General features: G+C 36.8%; 1 protein-coding gene across 1 annotated transcript; it reads right to left on the bottom strand.

Annotated features, from left to right (window-relative positions):
• Positions 1-112: 112 nt before the first annotated feature.
• EFHB (EF-hand domain family member B) lies at positions 113-17,874 on the bottom strand (the record flags this gene model as incomplete). Its single annotated transcript, XM_079538489.1, has 13 exons — positions 113-277; positions 3,467-3,648; positions 5,170-5,370; positions 6,669-6,876; positions 7,839-7,993; positions 9,334-9,401; positions 11,039-11,122; positions 11,512-11,641; positions 14,191-14,301; positions 14,832-15,012; positions 16,488-16,631; positions 17,494-17,556; positions 17,809-17,874. The coding sequence occupies 13 exons, from the start codon at positions 17,872-17,874 to the stop codon at positions 113-115; spliced, it is 1,758 nt and encodes a 585-aa protein (XP_079394615.1).
• Between the last annotated feature and the right edge of the window lie 4,186 nt (positions 17,875-22,060).

Below are 22,060 nucleotides of genomic sequence, written 5' to 3'. Positions count from 1 at the left end.
AACAGTGAATTACAGTTATGCAAGCACATCTTTCAAAAAAATATTTATTGCATTAAGTACCAGAATTACGACTGCTGTCAATTTAACTTAATGCAGAGCTCAAAGAGTGGATTTAGCAACTGTCTTTTGTGTCTGATGCGTGAATCTCATCCAGTATATTTCTTATAATTTCTGCACAAACCTCTTCTTTTTGTTGTTTCATGCATACTTGTTTCCATATTTCTTCAAATCTTTCATCTGAAATGTTCACACCAATGTTGTGAAGAATTTGTGCTACCTATAAAAGAATACAACTCATGTAATTCTGATTGGTAATTTCTTTAAACTGTGAAGTCTAGTTTTCACATACATTTGCAATCCATATCCTGGATGATTAACCCATGAAGTTCCCACATCAGTGAAATGGAATCTTATATTGATGAAAACAGTGGTATACAAAACTGTTTTAATAAGGTTGAAACAACTTTAATGTTGAAAATGCAAATACGAATACTACTATATGGGGGATAAATAACTAGCAGTTCTCATAACTTTCTTTATCAATACTAACTTATTAAAATACAATTATGTCCTGACTCATCAGCAGCCATAAAATAATCACTGACTAAACCTTACATTATCAAGTGCACACATGGTTTTGTCTGGCTCTTATGTACTATCAACATGATCGTATTGAATATCAAGTACACACTATTATTCAGCCAAGTAATTTAAATTCTTTTTTACTATTGAATTCTATTGAAGACAACAGCAGGTTTAGAAACACTTTGTTCTTTTATAACAGGAAACATCACATTACAAAACTGTTTCATAGTCAGAATTGTCATCAATTACTAGAGGCCTATTCACAAACTGATACTATGACACAACTTCAGGTTTTCATGTAATAATTTAGTTAGCTACTAAATGTTTCAAGATATTAATGATCCATGCCAATATAAATCAAAAGAACATCACCAACACTGAAGCAATCTATTTCATGAATATTGGATGATTTAATGCACTCAGAGATAGTTCTGTACTGCACTCTGTATAGCCTGTGTAGTCTACAATGGAGGATGACATCTCAGGCCACATAACTTCAGAGATCTATCTGGTGCTTGACAGGTACAATGGACTTCTCAGTGAAGCACAAATTCTATTTGCTGTTAGCCATACTCTGCACACACAGATTTCCTGCTTGAGAGCTACGTTATAAAATGGTAAATGCTCATGTACGTGACAAGCTATTTTAAGGATATTTATGGAACATGACACTATATCTTTTACATCCCCACCACTAATTAGCAACATTTTTTTCTGCAAAATGTATGCACTTCCAGATGTACTTTCATATGACATCCAGTCATTTATCTAATAAAATGACTAGAAGAGATGGACAGTTAATGTTTCTTTTTCCATTTCAGATTAAAATTTCATATTTTCCTATCGTTGACTCATAAATCATATTTCAATAATTAAGTGATCTCTTTTTTCATTAGAAAATGCTGAGAAATAAAATAGAAAAACCATAAGCAACATAGAACAAGGGGCAACATTGTTTTAGCATTTATGCTGGATGAACTTTGGGTTGCCAAACAAGAGTGGTAGCAGCCCTCAAAGATATCAGTTGAAAAATGCTTGTAAATTGCTATTAGCAAAACCTGGCAGTTCAAGGGAAGACAATCTGGCCAAAATTTTTACTGAAAATTCCTGTGTGACAGAAACTAATTTTACACATCTGCAAAATTCTTTCTCTAAGAAAACTAAAACAACAACAACAACAACAAACCTATTTATGCATTTATTTTTATATGATTCTATCTACTGATAGAATTATACAATAATTCATGTGGAAGAGATCTCTGGGGATAATCCATCTAATCATACAATCAAAGAAGGGCTAAATTCATCACTAAACCATATTCCTTGGAATGTAGCTCAGAATTTGAATACATCCAAAGATGGAAATTTCACATCTGTTCTGAATTACAGAATCACAGGATCATAGGGGTTAGAAAGGACCTCTAGAGATCATCTTGTTCAACCACTCTGCTAAAACACATTCACAAGAGTAAGCTGCACAGACATGTGTGAAGGCAGGTTTTGAGTATCTCCAGAAAAGGAGACTCCACAAGCTTGTTCCAGTACTCTGCCACACTCAAAGTAAAGACATTTTTCCTCATGTTCACATGGAATTTCCCGTGTTCCAGTTTGTGCCTGTTGATCCTTGTCCCATCACTAGAGACCACTGAAAAAATCTTAGTCCCAACTTCTTGTCACCCACCCTTCAGATATTTACAAGCACTGATAAAATCCCCTCAGTCTTCTCTTTCCCAGGTTGAACTGGTCCAAGTCTCTCAGCCTTTCCTCATAAGGGAAATGCTCCACACCCCTAAACATCTTCATGGCCCTTCACTGGACTCTCTCCAGTAGTTCCCTGTCTTTCTTAAACTGGAGAACCCAGAACTGGATACAGTACTCCAGACCGAAGACATGGAACACCTCCCCTGTGAAGAGAGGCTGAGAGAGCTGGGGCTCTTCAGCCTGAAGAAGAGAAGGCTCTGGGGAGATCTCATAGCAGCTTTCAATATCAAAATAGGGACTTTAAGAAAGAAGGTTACAGACTTTTTAGCAGGCTTTATTGTGGTTGGACAAGGGGAAATGGTTTCATACTATAAGAGTGGATATTTAGATTGGATATAAGAAAGTTTTTCTATGATAAGTGTAGTGAAGCACTGGAATAGGGTGTCCAGAGAGGTGGTGAATGACCCATCCCTTAAGACATTCAAGGTCAGGCTGGGCAGGGCTCTGAGCAACTGGATCTTGCTGTAGAGGTCCCTGTTCATTGCCAGGGAGTTGGACTAGATGATTTTTAAAGATCCCTTCCAACTCAAATGATTCTATGATTCTACATGGCCTCCCCAAGGCAAAGTAGAGGGAGAGGATCACCTCCCTTGACCTGCTGGCCAGCTCTTTCTAACACAGCCCAAGATACCATTGTGCTTTTTAGCTACAAGGGCACACCAGTAGCTCATCACCAACTCGCTGTCTACCAGGACACCCAGGTCCTTCTCTACAGAGCTCCTTTACTTTAGGTCAGCCCCTAACCTGATGCATGAGGTTGTTCCTCCCCTGTTCTTCTCACATTACAGAAATGTTGAAAGACAGACTCTGAAGCCCTAAATTATCTTATTAGCATATTGTATAATTAGCATTATTCAACACAGCATTTGAGCATGTGAGCTGCAACAACCTGACATACTTCCTTATATTACGCCTTTCATTGAGATACGACTTCAGTATCTACCATCTTTATGAATAACTTTGAATGTGAAGAGCATATATTTTTCAGATGTCTGAATGGATATTAAAGGATGGTAATGTCAAAATAATAAATTTCACAACTTATACAACTTTCCGGTTCCCCATGGGTCAAGGCATTGCATTTATCTAGAAAGAAAGTTCTGGAAAAAATGTACTGTACCTCTGCCTTTGATCTTGATTTAAAGAAGTCTCCTTCATACACTCCCTTTTGACTGAAGATGGAAGGGAACAACAATGCATAAGCATTGGCCTGATCACCATAATTAGTTCTGTCACTAATGCGGCGAATTCGAGGAGCTGGAATATCTGAACGAATAGTTGGAACGCCACATACGGGATAATCTGTGGAAATTAATAAATGGGTAATATAGAAAAGTATGTAAAGAATACTTCCAGGGACAATAAAATATTTTGCTTTAAATAAGAGCAATTTTGATCCTTTGACTCATATAGCTTCAAGAGTTTATATAATTTTCCCCCTCATCTTTACTATTGGTAGGATTCTTACTTCCAAATTCTTACCTCCAGGTATATAACAATACATGAGAATGGGAAATATTTTAGTAACTTTTGAGCACTTTCTTCTAAAAACATTTTTGGATGATTCTAAGGTGATCTTGTTTTCCTATAGTTATAACCTTAATTTCTCAAAAACATAAAATGATTTGAGTTGAAAAGGACCTTAAAGATCACCTAGTTCTAACTCCACTGTCATGGATAGATGTGCCTTCCTCTAAACCAGGATGCCCAAAGCCCTAGCCAGCCCAGCTTTGAACACTTACAAGAATGGAACATACACAGCTTCTCTGGGCAGCCTGAATTCCAGAGTCTTGTCACATTCATAGTGAAGATTTTCTTCCTAATGTCTAATCTAAATCTACCCTCTTTTAGTTTAAAAGCATTACTCACTGTCCCATTACTAATTCCCTGATAAAGACTCTCCCCAGCTTTCCTCTAGGCCCCTTTTAAAAGCTGAAAAGAAACTATAAAGTCTCCCCGGAGCTTTTCTCTTCCACATCTCTCAGCCTATCTTCACAGTAAATATCTTCAGGTCCTCTGATCATCCTCACTGGTACTAGAACTAGATCTGTTCTAACAGTTCTGTGTCTTTCTTATGTAGGAGTCTCCAGAGCTGAACACAATGTTCCAGGTATGACCACATGAGAGGAGAGGGGATGAATTTGCTCCCTAGACCTGCTGGTCACACTTCTTTGGATGCAGCCCAGAATATGGTCAGTTTTGTGGGCTGCAAGTGCACACTGATGGTTCACATTCAGTTTTTCATACACTAACACCCTCAAGTCCTTTCCCTCAGGGCTGTTCTCATTCTATTAATCATCCAGTCTATATTTGCACTTGAAATTGCCCTGACTCAGGGGCAGGATTCTACACTTGGCCTTGTTTAAGTACATGAGGTTCATACGTACCCACTTCTCAAGCCTGTCAAGGTCCCTCTGGATGGCATCCCTTCTCTCCAGCATGCAACTGCACCATGCAGTTTGGTGCTGGCTGCAAACTTGCTGAGAGTATTCAACCCTACTGTCCATGTAACTGACAAAGGTGTTAAAAAAAGGAACACTGCTTTTCACTTGTCTCCACCTGGACACTGAGCAATTGAGCTAATTGTCAAGGATGTTGTGTGGAACAGCATCAAATGCTTTGTATGTCTACACTAAATTTCAAATTTTTCTACAATCTATGCCAAATATTCAAACTGATAAATTCCAAGCCACAATCCTAGATTAGATAAAAGTTAATTCACTATTGAACATTAGCAGTATCTGCAGCAATAGTTTTCAAACTTACTCCTGATTTTTTCTTAAATAATGCTTAGAAATGTGAGGTACAGTCCATTGAACTTACAGTTTGTTGGAAGACCACCTACTACAGCATTATACTGAGAAGAAGTTGTCTGATAGTCTGCAAATACACTGTCCGTTGGTCTTGTAAGCGTTTTTGGTGTCTTTCCTGAGCTTTCTGCTTCTTCTGCAAGATATTCTTGCTTCAACAGTGGCTCATCATCTGTCTTGATGTCAGACTGAGGAGGAACATCTAGTTTTTTCCCTGTTAAAGAGAAGTTACAGAATAGCCAGGATTTATTATCAACACGTTATAAGAGATTTTTAAAAGTTGCTTGAACTTCTCAGAATTATAAAGTAGATAACATAAGATTAAAAATTTGCATACTTTATAACGATTCTAGGAAATTTTTACTTCCTCCTGGTTTATGAGACAACCTCTAAACACAAAATCTGAAGATGCACAAGCCCATGAGACCTGATGGGATCCATCCCCAGGTTCCGAGGGAACTGGTGGATGAAGCTGCCAAGCAGCTATCCACCATATTTGAAAGGTCACGGTAGTCTGGTGAAGTTCCCACTAATTGAAAAAGGGAAATATAACCTCAGTTTTCAAGAAGGGAAAAAAAGAAGATCCAGGGAATTACAGGCCAGTCGGTCTTACCCCTGTGCCTGGAAAGATCATGGAGCACATTCTCCTGAAGGCCCTACTAAGGCAAATGGAAAATAAAGATGAGGTGATTGGTGGTAACCAATATGGCTTCACCAAGGGTAAGACCTGCCTGACAAGCTTGGTGGTCTTTTATGATGGAGTTACAGCATCAGTAGATAAAGGAAGAACAACCGATGATATCTACCTGGACTTGTGCAAAGCATTTGACACTGTCCTGCATGACATCCTTGTTGGAGAAAAATGGATTTGATGAATGGATCACAAATTTGATCAGAGGGCTGGAGCACCTCCCCTATGAGGACAGGCTGAGAGAGCTGGGGCTCTTCAGCGTGGAGAAGGCTCTGAGGAAACCCTATAGCAGCATTCTTGTATCTGAAGGAGGCCTGCAGGAAAGCTGGAGAGAAACTTGCCCTTTTATAAGGGCAAGTAGCAATAGAATGAGGGGAAAGAGTTTTAAACTGGGAGAGTAGATTTAGACTAGATATTAGGATGAAATTCTTTACTGTGAGGGTGGTGAGACACCAGACCAGGTTGCCCAGTGAGGTTGTGGGTGTCCCCTCCCTGGAAGTATTTAAGGCCAGGCTGGATGGGGCTTTGAGTAACCTGGTCTAGAGAGAGACGTCCCTGCCTATAGCAGGGTTTAGAACTAAGATGATCTTAAAGTTCCCTTCCGACCCAAACCATTCTATAATCGTATGAAAATAACTCCAGGGTTCTGTAATTTGTATATATCTCTCTGCTATCACTGGCCAACACTGTTTGGCATGAAAGGGCTATATGCACTCTGTAAATCCTGCTCTTCTAATGGAGAACCTAGTCTACTTCAGAAGGATTCTTGCTGTTGTAGCAACAAGCTCAACTACGTAATCTCTCAGTATTAATTCACCTACCTTTTGTGATTACTTTTTCTTCAAATTCTTCTACAGCCTTTTTGTCTTTCCAATTCAGAAAGTTTGCAAATTCCTGATAATTAATGAAACCGTCTTTATCCAAATCACAATAGTCAAATAAGGAATCCAAGAGGTCACTATCCAGATTCAGATTAAGTTGAAAACAGGACTTCCTCAGGTCGTTTTTGTCTATCATCCCATCACCATTCTATTATAAATAAAATAGTTGTTATAACAACTGTTATAAAAATACTCTAACATATATGTGTACATATATATACATATGTAGCCACACCATTTCAAAAGAGCACCAAAAAATCCTCAAGTAAATCAGAAACTCAGAATCTGAATACAAGAGTAATAATGAATAATTTTTTACCCAAATAATGCAGTGACTTCAGATTAAAATTCAGTGTGATAATCTACTGTGACAAAATAGCAATCTAATCACAAATTTTAAAGGAAAACCAAGATTTCTTTTGAAAGTCAGGCATTAAACATTTTGCATACACTATCATTAATGTTATGTATGAAATAGAAATAATATTTTTATCCAGAGGGGAAAAAAAAGAGAGATTTGAAATTCTGGTGCTTGGCAATGCAGCAAAGAATTACAGTTTGGAGAAAAACATCAATAAAATTCTTTTATCATTTTTCTTCTGAGGTGATATAAAAATAAATTTTGAGGAGATAAAAAATGGTAAGGTTATTCTTTCTTACTCTTCTCCCGTGTTTGTCTTTATCTTGGAATCTCCAAATACTATTGGGTAAAATTGTTGCAGTATCTATTTTGATAAGTGGCAATTTGAGAAGCTGGTTTTTAGAAGACTGTTTTCTTTAGGAGATCCAACTTATCACTATAGTATATGATCCGGCCTGTGCAGTGATTTGCCAGCCAGTGCCTATGATTTTATGTTAAATATAGAGCCAGTACAGCAACTATAACTTTCCAGAAGTTTTCATTTGATTTTTAGGTCTGGGTTGTTAGGTTGTTTCTTTTTGGTTGATTGGTTGGTTTTTATATAGTTGTAGTAACTAAGCTATCTTGTCTTCATATTCTTTTTTATATTTGCTTTGTTATTATTATTATTCTTCACATATGCACCTCTACAACACAGAAGTACTAATGACACACAATACACTTACTTTATTTTTTTCCAAAACACTAACCTTATCATAATGCCTGAATGCTTCTAGTAACATGTCAAAATTTTCATAGTTAGCTTTCTTCAAACACTGTCTAACTGCAGCTAAGACAGCTCTCTCTCTGTCTTTGCCACGGAGGAACTCACTTGGAACCCTACAGTGAAGAAGATCTCCAACACCTATAAAAGTAAACACTTCCTCGATTAGTTACACATATATAGAAAATAGACATTTTAAAAAATGACTGAGTGTCTAGAGTAGAAGAATTTTAATTTCAAGATGCTGATTTTATTCAGTGCAGAATATTTGATAAGGCCATCTCATTAAAAGATCACACATTTTCACTACTGACATGCAGTTAATACTGAATATTTTGAAACATCTTTATAGCATAATATAGTAAGAGTTACTTGATGTGCAAATAGTTGAGAACAAAATAAAATACATTATTAATGCATCACTACCAGCTTGTCATGTGATTACAAGAACTAGTAGAAAATACAATGTAATACCTGCAAGGGCTTCAATATCACTGATTTCTAAAAGGCAAAACTGTTCTTGGCACTATTCTTGTGTAATTCTTCCAATTTTCTATGTATCTTAACACCGTTGGCATTTTCAAACACTCTGACACACTGATCTACAATTTTCATCCAATTCCCCACTACAACACTGAAGGCAATATGGAGTGCAAGAAATTCAGAGTCCAACTAGCAAATAAGTGTAGTTCACCTAACCCCATTCAAACAGGAATATACATGCACTATTTTCTATATGTTAAAAATTAATTTTTGCTGTCATTCTGCTTTCTTTTGTTTGTTCAGTTCCTTCTGAAGTTCCTTAAAAGGCAAGCATACCTACACATATAAGATGTCACTTAATACCCAACAGAGTAAAGCAGGTACACAGGCTTACACAGAATTTAAAATAAGTACGCTGGTCTTGACTTAAATAAATAAAGAATGACTTAAATAAATTTGAACCACTTAATTTTTGTTGCTTAACTATTTGCAGCAATTTCCTTTGCTGCAGCTTCCAAGTCATTAATAATTATACCAAAATATCAGAAATTCTAACAACTGTTATTTGAGTTCAGCAGCTTTCAAAATTTTGTCACAATGATCTTTTTTTTTTTCCCCCTCATTCCATTTTCTGTCTCCCTACCAATGTCTGTACATTCCTATTTTTCCTTAACTATTGTTTGTTACTTTTACTCTTGTGAAAACATACTAGAAAAATCATTGTGAGGAAAGACACATAATTGATGCAAATATCCATTTTTAGTTTGTCACTTAGATGTCAATATGAGTTTCTCACACTCTCCTCTCCTGCCTCAGATACAAAAGCTTAAAAAAATACTAACTAAAAAAAAATAATAAAAAGTTGCTTCATTTCTTCTCAAATTGCCCCTCCAAAACTTTAGTGTTATCCTTAGGAGTTTGTGAAAACTATATACTATATTACTTCAGCATAGTTTCATCAACAAGTCAAGATTTTATTCTGCCACTGTAAGACTTACCATATTCATCTGGACGGAGTAACATTCCAAAGGTATGGTCTGCAGGAACATTCATTGTTTCTGCTATACTGTCAATGTGCACATTTCTTTGTTATTTGTCAAATAGTTTATTAGTGGCTAAAATAAACTGTAAGTCATCATTAAAGAAACATGCTCACCTGTTATATAACTAGGAATTATATACATAATTAACTTGGATTTGTTTTCATTAGTACACTGCTTTAAAGTTATAATTGCAGAAAAGCATCCTGCTATATACATTTAGAAAATTGGCTGTTAAACAGAACGAAGTGTAAACATATTGTGTTCAAAAAGGTAATAGGAAAAAGCATCTGAATGTTAAAATAAATTGTTTTTCTATAAAAATGATAGAAATTAAAGAGTGAGAAATGCTTTATAGTATACCTGACAGATATTATTTAGGACAAACCACATCTCCATCTGGAAAAGTGTCTCCAAAATAAACCGCTTTTGACAACAGTAGAAAGATTTATTTACATCTGCTTTTTCGCACCTAACGTTTTCTACAAAGTAGCAATACAAAATAGCAACAAAGCAAATATCCACTCAGAAAACCTGACCCCATTTTTTTAATAGAAAATTGAGATGATGTTGATGACTCTAAGAACTTATTTCTGCATCTGAAGAAGATGCAGTGTTCATTTTATCTTTGTGTTTAACAATTACAATTTTGTTACTTGAATTAGAAGTCTCTGTCAAGACTGAAAAGAGGAGTAGTGCTTGCTTCTGAAAACAACAACAACAAACAAAAAGCACATAACTACAGAGATGGAAGCATGGTAACTGAAATACTACTGTGCGTTTTTCTCCTTTTCATACTACACATATGATTAAATGTTGCTAGGTTATACCTTTCCCGTAGAATTAGTGCTGGATTTGAGCTTGTACAGCAATCTGTATTCCCTGACTGATCACACTGCCTCATGCAGATCAGAATCTAAGTCTACTTCACAGTGAGGACAGAAAGGACAGAGGATAAACTGGCTGTCTCTACAGAAAGGGAAACATGCTCACTCCTAATGGGAACTATCAGCATAATCGATCAGAGTCACTTTGAGCCTGTGATTTTGAATGCAAAGTTAAATTTGGTACAAAAGTCAATAGTGTTCTGGGTCCCCAGACAGTTGTAAAGAAATACCAAACATCTGTAAAGACAATCTTTGCATTCAGCAACGCCAGTTTAGTAGCACAGCTGGATCCTGATCATGCCGTGCCATAAGACTACCACAGTTCACCATAAGCACTCTTTTGAGAACTAAAACAGTTGTTGGAAATCACCCGAGGTTCATGAAGCACTGTAACAATATGATTAAGTACGTGCTGCTAGACAATATTACAGTTTACTTTCACATCCAACTGAATACAGATGGACTAAAGCAGATCAACAAATCCAGTGTCAGAGTAAGCAAAACGGTTGTTTCCAAACAATACGAGACATTTCAGTCCTTTCAAATCTTCCCAAAAGCAAAAGACTAAATAAATAAACACTTCATGATATAGCCACAACACAGCCTTCATTACTTACTTTCACAATGAGGGCACGCAGAGTCCCATCTTGTAATTAAGCACTCCAGTAGAAGCTTTGAACACAAATTTATATTGCTTATCTAAGACAGAAAAAGAAACTGGAGGCTTGGAAAGTGTGTATAAATTTTATTCTTGGAAGGTATCTTTGCTTACTTACGGATCAAGGACCTTTCCAATCTGAGGCTGAAATTTTTCCTTGAAGTCATCAATTCTTTTGGACACAATTTTTGCTGCTCTTTTCCTGTGAATGTTGAGAGAACTCGCAAGCAATTGTTTAACAATATTCTACAACCACTCAATAATATTAAAAAAAACACATATACTAAAAGGAAACAGCAACTCTTTGCAAGGGAAATACAATTTAGGAACTGAAAATTGTTATATTTAAAAAATCAAAGATTTTTATGTATGTCTTTATGTAACATGAAGGAAATGCCATGTTTTATGCCTTCATACTATAGCAGAACAGATTTTAATAAATTATTCTGAAAATTAGTCCTTGCACTTACCTTTCAGTTCAATAAATCTAACAAACTGAAGGATAGCAAGATAAAAAAAATTATATTCAATATGAAGACTCTTTTTTAAAACTCATACTGCTAATTTACTACTTAACTCACTGTAACTTACAATTGCCAATCATAGAGCCAATTTAAGGATTTGGATACATTTCGTCCATCTTCAAAGTGAGGGGTTTCTATTCCATACACATAAGATTTGTTGAAGTTTGGTGAGTCATACTTCCTATTTATTGCTTCCCCTATTAAAGAAAAAAAAATAATTGTTTCAACTTGTTTAAAACACTTCAGCAGGAGAAATATACAAAAACAACAACAACAACAAAGCATATTCATTCATAAAATAATAAAGAAAAAAAGTAAAATAATAAAGAAAAAAAATAAATTCCTAATTATTATTCTCAATAAAAGACAAGAAATTTGTGTAATTCATGCAACACTTAAGTATTTCAGATTAATCTCATTTTCAAAAGAGCAGACTAAAGGCAACAAAAAAGCCACAAAAACTACTCGAGTTATAAAACAGCTGGATGTCCAAAATGCTTTTTATGTCTAAATAAAGACAAAAGAAAATCCTAACAGAATTAATGAAAAAATAGTAGATTGTTTAATCATGCAAATGAAACCACTTTTTAATTTTGCATTTAAGCAGAAACAAATGCCATTCAATGTGTTATTTATTAAAACAATTAAGCAAAAAAGTATTTTGACTTGCTGCACTTTCAGATAGATACTTCCTATGTTGAATTAGTAGGAATTTTGCAGTAAAGTCAGTGGGAAAAAAGATATTGCACTACATGTTTATGAATCTGTTAATCCAGATTTGCCTGTTTTATGTACAAGAACATCACTTCAGTACTCTGTGTAACAGAGTAACAAGCATCTGCAACCCATCACAGAAGAAAAATGGCATTTCACAAGTGCCACTCATCCAAGTAGAGATCAGTGGTGAGTGGCATTCCTCAGGGATCAGTGTTGGGACTGGAGTTATTGAACAACTTTGTAGATTACATGGATGGTGGGATCAAGGGCACCCTCAGCAAGTTTGCAGACAACACCAAGCTGAGTGGTGCAGTTGACACACTAGAGGGAAGGGATGCTATCCTGAGCAGCCTTGAGAGGTGGGCCCAGCCTAGTGAAGTTCAGCAAGGCCAAGTGCAACATCCTCCATCTGAGTTGGGGCAATTCGAAGCGCAGATACGGGCTGGGTGGAGAATGCCTTGAGAGCAGCCCTGAGGAAAATGATTTGGGAGGTTGTGGATGCTCCCTCCCTGGAAGCATTCAAGGCCAGGCTGGATGGGGCTTTGAGCAAACTGGTCTAAAGGGAGATGTCCCTGCCTTTAGCAGGGTGTTTGGAACTAGACGATCTTAAAGGTCCCTTCCGACCCGAACCATTCTATGATTCCATGATTTTTTTTCTGCATTTTCAATCGCTTTTTGAAAAGAATTGCAAGTTAAATTAAAAAAAAAAAAATTATCAATGCCTGCTTACTAATAAAGCCTTCCTCTGGCTGCATTGTTGCAGGGAACATTTATGTTTTGTTCAAAACTGAAGCATATCATTGATTTTCTATTCCCTTTTACATAAAAACAGTTTGTTTTCCTGCTGCTTAGTTTGTCTGCTCTTGTCTTGACTTCTCTATGGTCTTGTGGATAGAAGTTATAAAGAAGACCGAAACAGATAATTCCACTAAAACACCTAATAAAGTTGGGGAGGAGAGGAAAGAAAATTACATTTGGCCAATTTATAGCAATGGTGCCATATTCTGCAAAAGCAGAATTTCTCAGTGAGAGACCACAGTACTATAATTTCACTTCTCTGAAAACAGCCTCCATATGAAATTATTCATTATTACAACTGAAATATCTATTTCACAATTTCTTACATTCTGAGCCAACACCTCCTAAATTGTTGGTACTAGCACAATGGCCAACTTTACCGTAATGCCAATTTTATAGATCTATAACATAAGTTTCAAATGTAAGTGGAAAAGATGGACATGGGAAAAACAGAAGTGGTGGCCTAACAAATGCATGTGCTGCCTATTTTCCAGTGTTCCTGCGTAGACCCACAAGATAAACGATAACTACTAAGGAACACTTCAAATAAGTATAACTCCTGAAGCAGTGTAGGTACAGCCCACTGGAAGACTATAAACCAAGACTGTGGGACAGACTCACAGGCACTATGCAGCAGGTTGAGGAATTTGCATTTCAGAGCGCCGGACAGCACACTGAAATTCTTCCTAGTAACCAGAGCTTGATATCGAGCTCCTATCAGAAGACCTAAATTTTGTATCCTCATGTAACAGAGGAATCAGAAGAAAAAGTAATGGGACAGGCTGGGCTCACAGTATACACCTCTGAGCCTGAGACTGCTCAGACATAGATAACAGGCATAGATAACGCTGAAGTCACTAAGCAACCAGAGCATCTAGATGTTTTTGCATTCTTGGGGATACTTTGTTTTTCAAATAGCTCCCAACCAAAATCAGTCTTTCAGCACCTTCATTAAGCTCTTATGTGTGTGCCTAACACACTGACAACAAACCTACAATTCTAGAAATGAGTACTCTTCTCAGTTGCATATCTGATTTTTTTTCCACTATTGCTTTTAAAATGATTTATATTCTATTATATTAATAAACAAATAAACAGTATTTGCTTGCATCTCAAAAATCATGTGTATATATTTTGAAGATGCAATGAGATTCAAATTTATATTAGGTCTTCTTATGTTGCTACTTACTAGCCTTTGAACAGATCAGAATAATAATCATTGTGAACATACCAGAATAATAATCATTGTGTGACACAACATACAAATCATGTCCCTCTCTGGCTTCTTTATCTACTTCTGCAAAAGTTTTTGGAGGATTTATAAGCTCCCCAGCTGATGTATCTGAAAAGAAAAGAACACATATATGGGTTTATTGTTGATTCGTTTTTAAATATGAAATAGTATTTATTGGAGAAGATGCTAATACTTGGAAATATGGAAATATGGAAATAGTGGAAATATGATATTTTTAAATCATCCCTGCAGAAAATCAATAAAATCAATAGGAATCTTGTAACATGATAATATGGGAATAAAGCAAGAATCACAGAAACTGAGATGAATGTAAATGTTGCAAAGGGACTACATGGTGAACACAAATGTGATCTGCTCGCATATATGGAGGAAAGATTGACAGGTCAAGGTAATATATTTTACACAGCAAAAAGCCCTATTAGTTACAAAATGTTTCAGATGTCTGTTTGCTTATCATAACTGAAAAAACACCAGTACATTTTTATGCCTCTCAGTATCTTTTGTAATGACTTTTCTGCTAAACCAGAATTGTTGGAAGCATACAATTTAGGCTAAATATTAAATTGCATACTATCTTTTATTTACAAGAAGTATGTTTTAGCATTACTTTTGCCTACCTTGGATAATTTTTGTTCCAAATGTGGTATTGATTATATCCAAGCCCTCGGGTAACATAGCAGATTGATCATGTGACCTGCCCAAAGGTGCTTCACGATTACTGAAGTAGATTGCCTCTTTTCTGTCTTGTAATTTTTGTTGAAAATTAGTTTTGGGAAGTGGATTTATCAATGAAGCTGCCTAAAGATGTCACAAACAACAAAAGAGACAAGAAAACCAGCAAATTTTAATCTTTCACACATCAGGACAGCTAACTCCTCACATCCACAAGAACAGCAGATTGATACTAAGTCTTCTAAAGATGTTTTAGATTATTAGACTCATAATTTCTTCTAACAAGTTGTAATACAGAACTGTATTGTTAGATAAGGTCATTAATAATCAGTGCTATGCTAAATGTCCAGCAAAATAAAACACAGACTCTAAGACAGAACTTTTTAATTTTATACAGGATTTTTCATTTGTTGATAAATAAAATTTCAGACTATAGTTTTTCTGCTTTTAATATATATTATAATATATATATAGTATATTAGAAACCATTGTGAAATTACAAATTACAATATGACAAAACTGAAGCGTGAAAATGATATAGCTATAACATCTTTTGAATGTCTCCTAGTTCTTATGAGGAAAGACATCTGTCATCTAGTGGTTAAGTCCATTCACTAAACATCTACTCTCAGTTCTGCCCATGCATACTTTAAGATACAGACTAATACTGTGATCCAAAAGGAAGTATCAACAGAAAGGAGTTTAGGAGGATTTCTCAAAGCTTAACACAACACAATTTGGACACAACGTCTCCCCAAAAGGCTTGGGTCAATAGCAATTATTTGTAAGCTTAGGTCAACACAAAGAGAATAATAAAATATCAAAAAAGTAAAAAAGGTTCAAAAAATATTAAAATGGGCTACACTGATCTTCTCAAATTATACAGTTTTTCAGACTGGCCATCAAAATAATGGGGACCCTAAAGAGGATTTATTATTAAATATTTGGTGAATGTTATATAGATACATATTGGATAGGGGGGAAAAAAATGTAGTAATAGATATAATGATCCAAATCCATGCTTAGAAAACTCACTGCCTCCAACTCTTCCTCCAGTTAACATTTAATTAATAACACAAAGTAAAAAGGTCTTCCACAGATGATACAGACTAAACTAGGCAATCTATTCAACGTAAAACTTCTGAGGAGGTACAGTACAAGTCCAATTTTTTTAATTGTTACTATTATATTGGATATGCCTAATGAATGTGCTAGTCAACATCATCAATTATCAGGTCCTAGGTTTTCCAACCTAGAGACTAAGCCTATAAAGTTTTGCCTAAGCTTCTTCATTTGCTAAACTGAAAACTCTTAATTTACAAGCCCTGCTGACAAGACATACCAGCAAGTGTTATTTTACTAACAAATAACTACTTTCAGAAATTTGAATAAAATTACCAGAAGCTCTTCAGTTGTTTGATTACATCTTACATAAACAATTTCTGAGTAATATACACAAAATAGATTGACATGTCCAAAATAGCACTTTTTAACTAACAAAATCATTTACAACTCAAAAGAAAGAAAGAATACATAAAAAATTGCTGAACAATCTCTGGTAATAGTTTACTTGCTAAGAGCTCAACAAGTCACATTCTTACAGCAACTGAAGAACCTGATGTTATGCCGTGTGTCAAGTGAGCTGCAACATCAGGATCATCTGCTCTGCCATAGAATATTCTTTTAGCACCAGGAGCTGGATTTGTCATATTGTGAAACTTCTTCACAACAGCTGGAGTAGCAGGCTATACGTAAGGCAAAGAAAATAACGATTTTACAGAAGATTTCCATAATACAATAACAAAAAGCCAATTCAGTGTGATTCCACAGATGTACGAGCAAAACAGAAAGATGTTTTAGGACTATAACACATGCCTGCATTGCTGCAGGTGCAGATACTCTGAACAAAAGGTCAACACGACCCAGTCTAAATTTAATCAAATCACCAATATAAGTCAGGAAAGAGTATCTAAGCTTCACCTTTCTGATTTAGGCTTTAAGTGGATAAAAGCTTCCTTATATATGTTACATTTACCAACTTAAGAAACGTTTAACCTAATCTACAACAATTCCCCCATCAATTAAGCAATTTCAGAAATTACTTCAACAACCGTCTTGTTTTGTTGGCTTTTTTTATGCACTCATTTAAAGGGAGAGCTGTCAGTGAAAGGATGCAGTTTCTAATTCTTCAAGGAGACTGGGAAGAGAGCATGGGAAACACAACTCTAACAGGGCAACCTTGATAAAGGAGAAGGTCCTCTATCAGAAGTAATAACAACTCTTCAAAATAATCACTGTAATTGTATCAACAGAGAAAAATGGTGGTGTAAAACAATCTTCTTTAATCCACCATAAGAGGATATGATGAATTTTGTAAAACATACAGACAGAAAAAAAAAATTATAAACTTCTACATGCCTACCAGCTATTTTCTGTGATCCCTTTAAACAATAGCTGTAGAAAAATATGACCGTGGTTTCACTGATGTTCTTTATTTTAAAAAACACCATGAGGTAGGAGAAATAACAGATTTTGGGCCTGAGAGCACAATCACTAGTGTGAAATCACACAGTAACTTAAAAGTGAGAATCTCAAAAGCACACTCACCCTGGGTAAAGCTTCAGTGAGGCACTGTGCAGCCGTATCACCAGTTGGAAACAACTTCCCAGCCTAAGCAACACAACCGAAAAAAAACAAGGTGTAACTAAGCCAAATGCTCCAACATCTCGTACAAGATGGCTAATTGTCCCACTCCATTAAAAAGAAAGGTTGTTTTTTTTTTTTATTTTGAGGGTGAGGCAGGACTGCAGTGAGAGGAGCCCACTGGCCCCACAAGCTGCCTCTGTTTCAGCCTCAAGGCCAGACTATGACCTTGACCTATGACCACTGGTAAGGCATAGAAAGCGTGTAGGTTTCACTCACAGCCGAGATGTGGGGAAATCTGTCCGTGAAACTCCCCTGGTAGACAGGCTGTGGCGGATCCGCCATGGTGCAAGTGGGGCGGTTTACCCGCTGGCCTGGTAACGGTCATGCCCCAGGTGCCACCTCCAGCTTCTGCCACACCTCCCCAACAGCCAGCGCACACTGATGGCCTCCTGGCCTCCAGGGGAACACCAACACAAGTATCAAACTTGCCCAGTGGAAACAGATACAGATTGTTTCCAAAAAGTAGCTTAGGTAAAGCAGATCAATTTTCGCTGCTGTTTAAAGCTCCTCTGCTTTCAGAAAGGCTGATTTCCTCTCAGGCGACATCAGTAAACTCCCCCCTTCCTCCCAACAAAACAATGGCAAAACCAATTTTAGGTAAATGTACGTACCTTATCTGTAATTAATTAACAAACATTACCAGCTGCTGCCATTTTAGTCACAGTTCTAACTTTTGTTTGATAAAGAAATTAACTGAATGCTGAGCTCTGAGGATTCTGTCCTACAAATGGCAGGCAGGAGGTTGGCTGTGGCTCCTGTGGGGTGAACAGCCTGCCTGATGTCAGGGATGTCTGGCCACCTACTCCAGTGATGCATGTCCATCGTGTGATCTGTGAGCATGTGTGACCACAGCATAATCTTTTCCAGGTAACATACGTTCTCAGCTCTAATTTAGCAGTGGCTATTGCTGGCATCCTTTTTCAAGAGTAGATGTTTTTTTGTTGTAAGAATGATGGTACAAAGCCAGTAATGTAGAACAAATGTGACCACTTGGCAAATAAACTTTAGGAAATTCTTAAAATGTTTGGTTTACTTATACCTCCTTCAAACATTTTTGTTGTTATTTTTAAATGTTCCTGACAAGTAATATAATGATTAACTATAATCATTAGATTACTTGTTATGCCTTAGTGTGCAACCTGTTCCCCTATTACATACAATTTCTACCTAGTAAAGGCCAAACTATGATTTGAATAAGCCAGCCTGTTAGAAATGAGGGATGGATTTTATCTGATTGAAAGGAGTAACTGGGCAAGAATAAAACTGTCAGCAGAAGAGGGAACTACTCATTCAGGGAGAGAACGAAGCATAGTATTGCAAGCCCACACACTCAAATGAGCATATACAAAAAGCTGAAACAAGGACTTGAACTTTTACTATTTTATGTGTTTGCATTTCTACTTGGCTTGTACTCAAGGTATGATCACTTTATACATTGCTACTTCTGATTTCTTTTATTTTACAGTGTTTCTCCCCAACAGGTGGCTACACTGTCTAACTCAAAGAATCCCTTCAGCCTTGCTGAAAAAATAATCACTGGCATTGGGAAAGCAATACCTATTGCAGAAACAAGTACAGAAATCCCAGATTTTTTCTGTTTTGTCTCTGTGATTTTCAAGAGAGATGGGGATCCCTATGAATCAACTTGAAACTTACTAGCAATATTTGTGCTTCTTGGAGCAATCTTCAACACAACTCTTAGAAGCAGATCCTGAATCTCTTCAGACTGAAAATCTGCTTATACAAATGTTCTCCATTGGTAACTTCTTTGCGAAAGAGGGTGATGCCTCACTGTCTGCTTTCTGTACAGGTGCCAAAGAAAATAGGAAAATATTTTTATCTACAAGAGCTACTTCTAACATAAATTACAAGGGAGTTCATAAACCTTGGTAGGAAATAGGTTACTAGAAAGATAGATTAATATTTCCCTAACAAAATATTTCCCAACAACAAAAAAAAAAACTGAGGAAGTGAAACCAAGATGAAAAATCTAACAGAATAAATAGATGAATAGATAGTACATCCTCTGAAGTCAACTTCTATTTATTGTTATATATCTACATTTAAACAAAAAAGCATGAATAGAGCATATTGTTAAACTCCATTCAAAAATGCTGAAAAAAACCCAATTTGTTGAGATCATGACCTATTGATAACACTTATTTATTTATTTACATATTTTTGTTAACATAATCCAATGCAAAGTTTAACTTTTCATATTTTAACAGTAACATAGAGAAACAAATAGGAAAACATGATCACTGGAATGACTAGCCTGTTGATTTCAGGCCTGTTATTAAAGTGCTGTTAGTCCAGTAGAAGAAACTCATCCTCACCACTACCATTCATGGACTCATTAAGTCCAAGATACGGTAATGAAAATTCATTTAATTACTGCTCCATACTCTCTATTTCATACATTCACACTGAATCTTTGCTTATGTCAGCTTCATCCAGATGTGAATGACTTGGGGTTTCATGAAGCAGGAAAGAGAGACTGCAGGTCTGTGTCACAGCCATAGCCAGTAGGAATCTCATGCTTGTAATGTATGCTTTCTAGCAGCACACTAGTATCACACGCAGTTCTACCGTTGTACACAGGTCGCTCTGAAAGTAATGCCTCTTATTTCCACACAAACTACAGCATATACCACAAAAAGTATAACACTGTTTGATAGAGCAAACTCTCAGCTAAAAAAACACTATTTTTCAACACAGACATCACCATTAGCTTTGCATTTTTGCCAGCAGTGAACAAGAACATGCATGCTGTGCTTGTAAAAATCTGCAGCAGTGGAGGTGAACCACTGTCACCACTGTTGAAACATATTACCCACTGCCTCTTTGTGTTCTCATCCACTGTTTGATCTCCATAAACGTTCAGCAAGCTCTGATGAGCGTCAGTAGGTACCATTTTTTTCTGCATGGAGGCTTCCAATTACAAACCTTTGCTTCACATGCACTTTCATGTCAGACACCAACTTGTCAGATTATGGCTCTGCTGCCATCTGTCACATGACAACAAAATGAAGCAGAATATCAGTGGGAAGGTTCAATCTTTACTGCCATATCACCAACATCCTCCTGTGACATCATGAGCCAAATGTGATAAACTAGGAAGCATTACTTTTGGTGTACCCTAGTATGTATTTCATCCAAAACTGTTCATTTCTGTACTGGCCCTGGCTAGGATGAAAATAATTCTTTCTCATGTGTTTGAACTAAAGCATAGTTTGCGAGAAAAATACCACTTCATTTTGTTTCAGTATTTCCAGTGATGGATTTTCTAAACAACCTTCATTAAATTATACAAGTGATTAAACATGATGAATTATGAACTTGTATAATTTCTTGCATGTTCTGCTTTTGATTTTTTTCAAATGCCAACTACAAAACCTTGATGCATCTGCCAAATTGAATAAATATTTATTATCGCACTTTTGTTTCCTACACAGCTCACTTCTGAGTCCCACACGTGGGACCAAGTGATTGATCCATACTACTGTCACTTATGAGTTTCAGCACATCTTCACCTCTTCCTCTATGACACAAGTTTTCAAGCCTTTATAGCCATTCTTACCAGTCTTCCCTGAAGCTTCCTCTAACCTTTCAACATTCTACCTTAGTCTCCCCAGAGCAGTAGTCATGACCCAGGGCTGATGGTGTCCATGGAGTGTTTGGACAAAGCTCTCAGACACAGAGTTTGAATTTTGGGTGGTCCTGTGTGGAGGCAGGAGTTTGACTTGATGATGCACGTGTATCTCTCCCAATTCAGGACATTTTGCAATTCTATACACATCAAAAAGGTATGCAGGATTGTGAAGACTTCAAACAACCAGTAGCACAAAACATCAAAAATTGATGCCCAACAGCCTCTTGAAGAAGACGTATCCCACAGTGTCTGCCTGTATTACTAGCAATCAAGACTTGTTCTGCCTTTGCATCCTGCCATTTTCAGTTTCAGCACTCTCACAATACTAAGCACATCTCTAATTTAAAATATATGCAGCTAATATAAAATATATATTGCCAATATTAAAAGATACATTGATAATTTAAAATATACGTGTCTCCTAGAGGAGAGGCATAGAAGATGCCTGCTCACTGCAAAAGCCTGTCACCTGAGGAGGGACGGGAGGCATCAGCACCCAACCACCCTCAGCCCTTTCAGTAAGGAGGGGGAGAAAATGGAGGAGGAAAAAAAAAAAAAAAAAAAAAAAAAAAAAAAAAAAAAAAAAGGAGCGAGGGGTCACGTGACTCACGGGCGAACCGGAAGCGTGCGCCGCGTGCGGGCCATGACGTGGCGGCAGTACCGGAAGTACGTGTGCGTGTGTGTTTTGGTCGGGGAACAGGAGGCGGCGGAAGTCGGCGGCGGCGGCCTCTGGGTGAGGCCCAGCTGCGCCCCCGCCCCTCGCCCCCACCCCGCGCTTGCCGTGGAGCCGCCTCCCCGCCGCCCCCTCCTCCCGCG

Source organism: Tetrao urogallus, assembly GCF_951394365.1.
Source record: "Tetrao urogallus genome assembly, chromosome: 7".
In the NCBI taxonomy this organism is placed as follows: domain Eukaryota; kingdom Metazoa; phylum Chordata; class Aves; order Galliformes; family Phasianidae; genus Tetrao; species Tetrao urogallus.
This window is presented reverse-complemented; position numbering and strand designations above follow the sequence as displayed.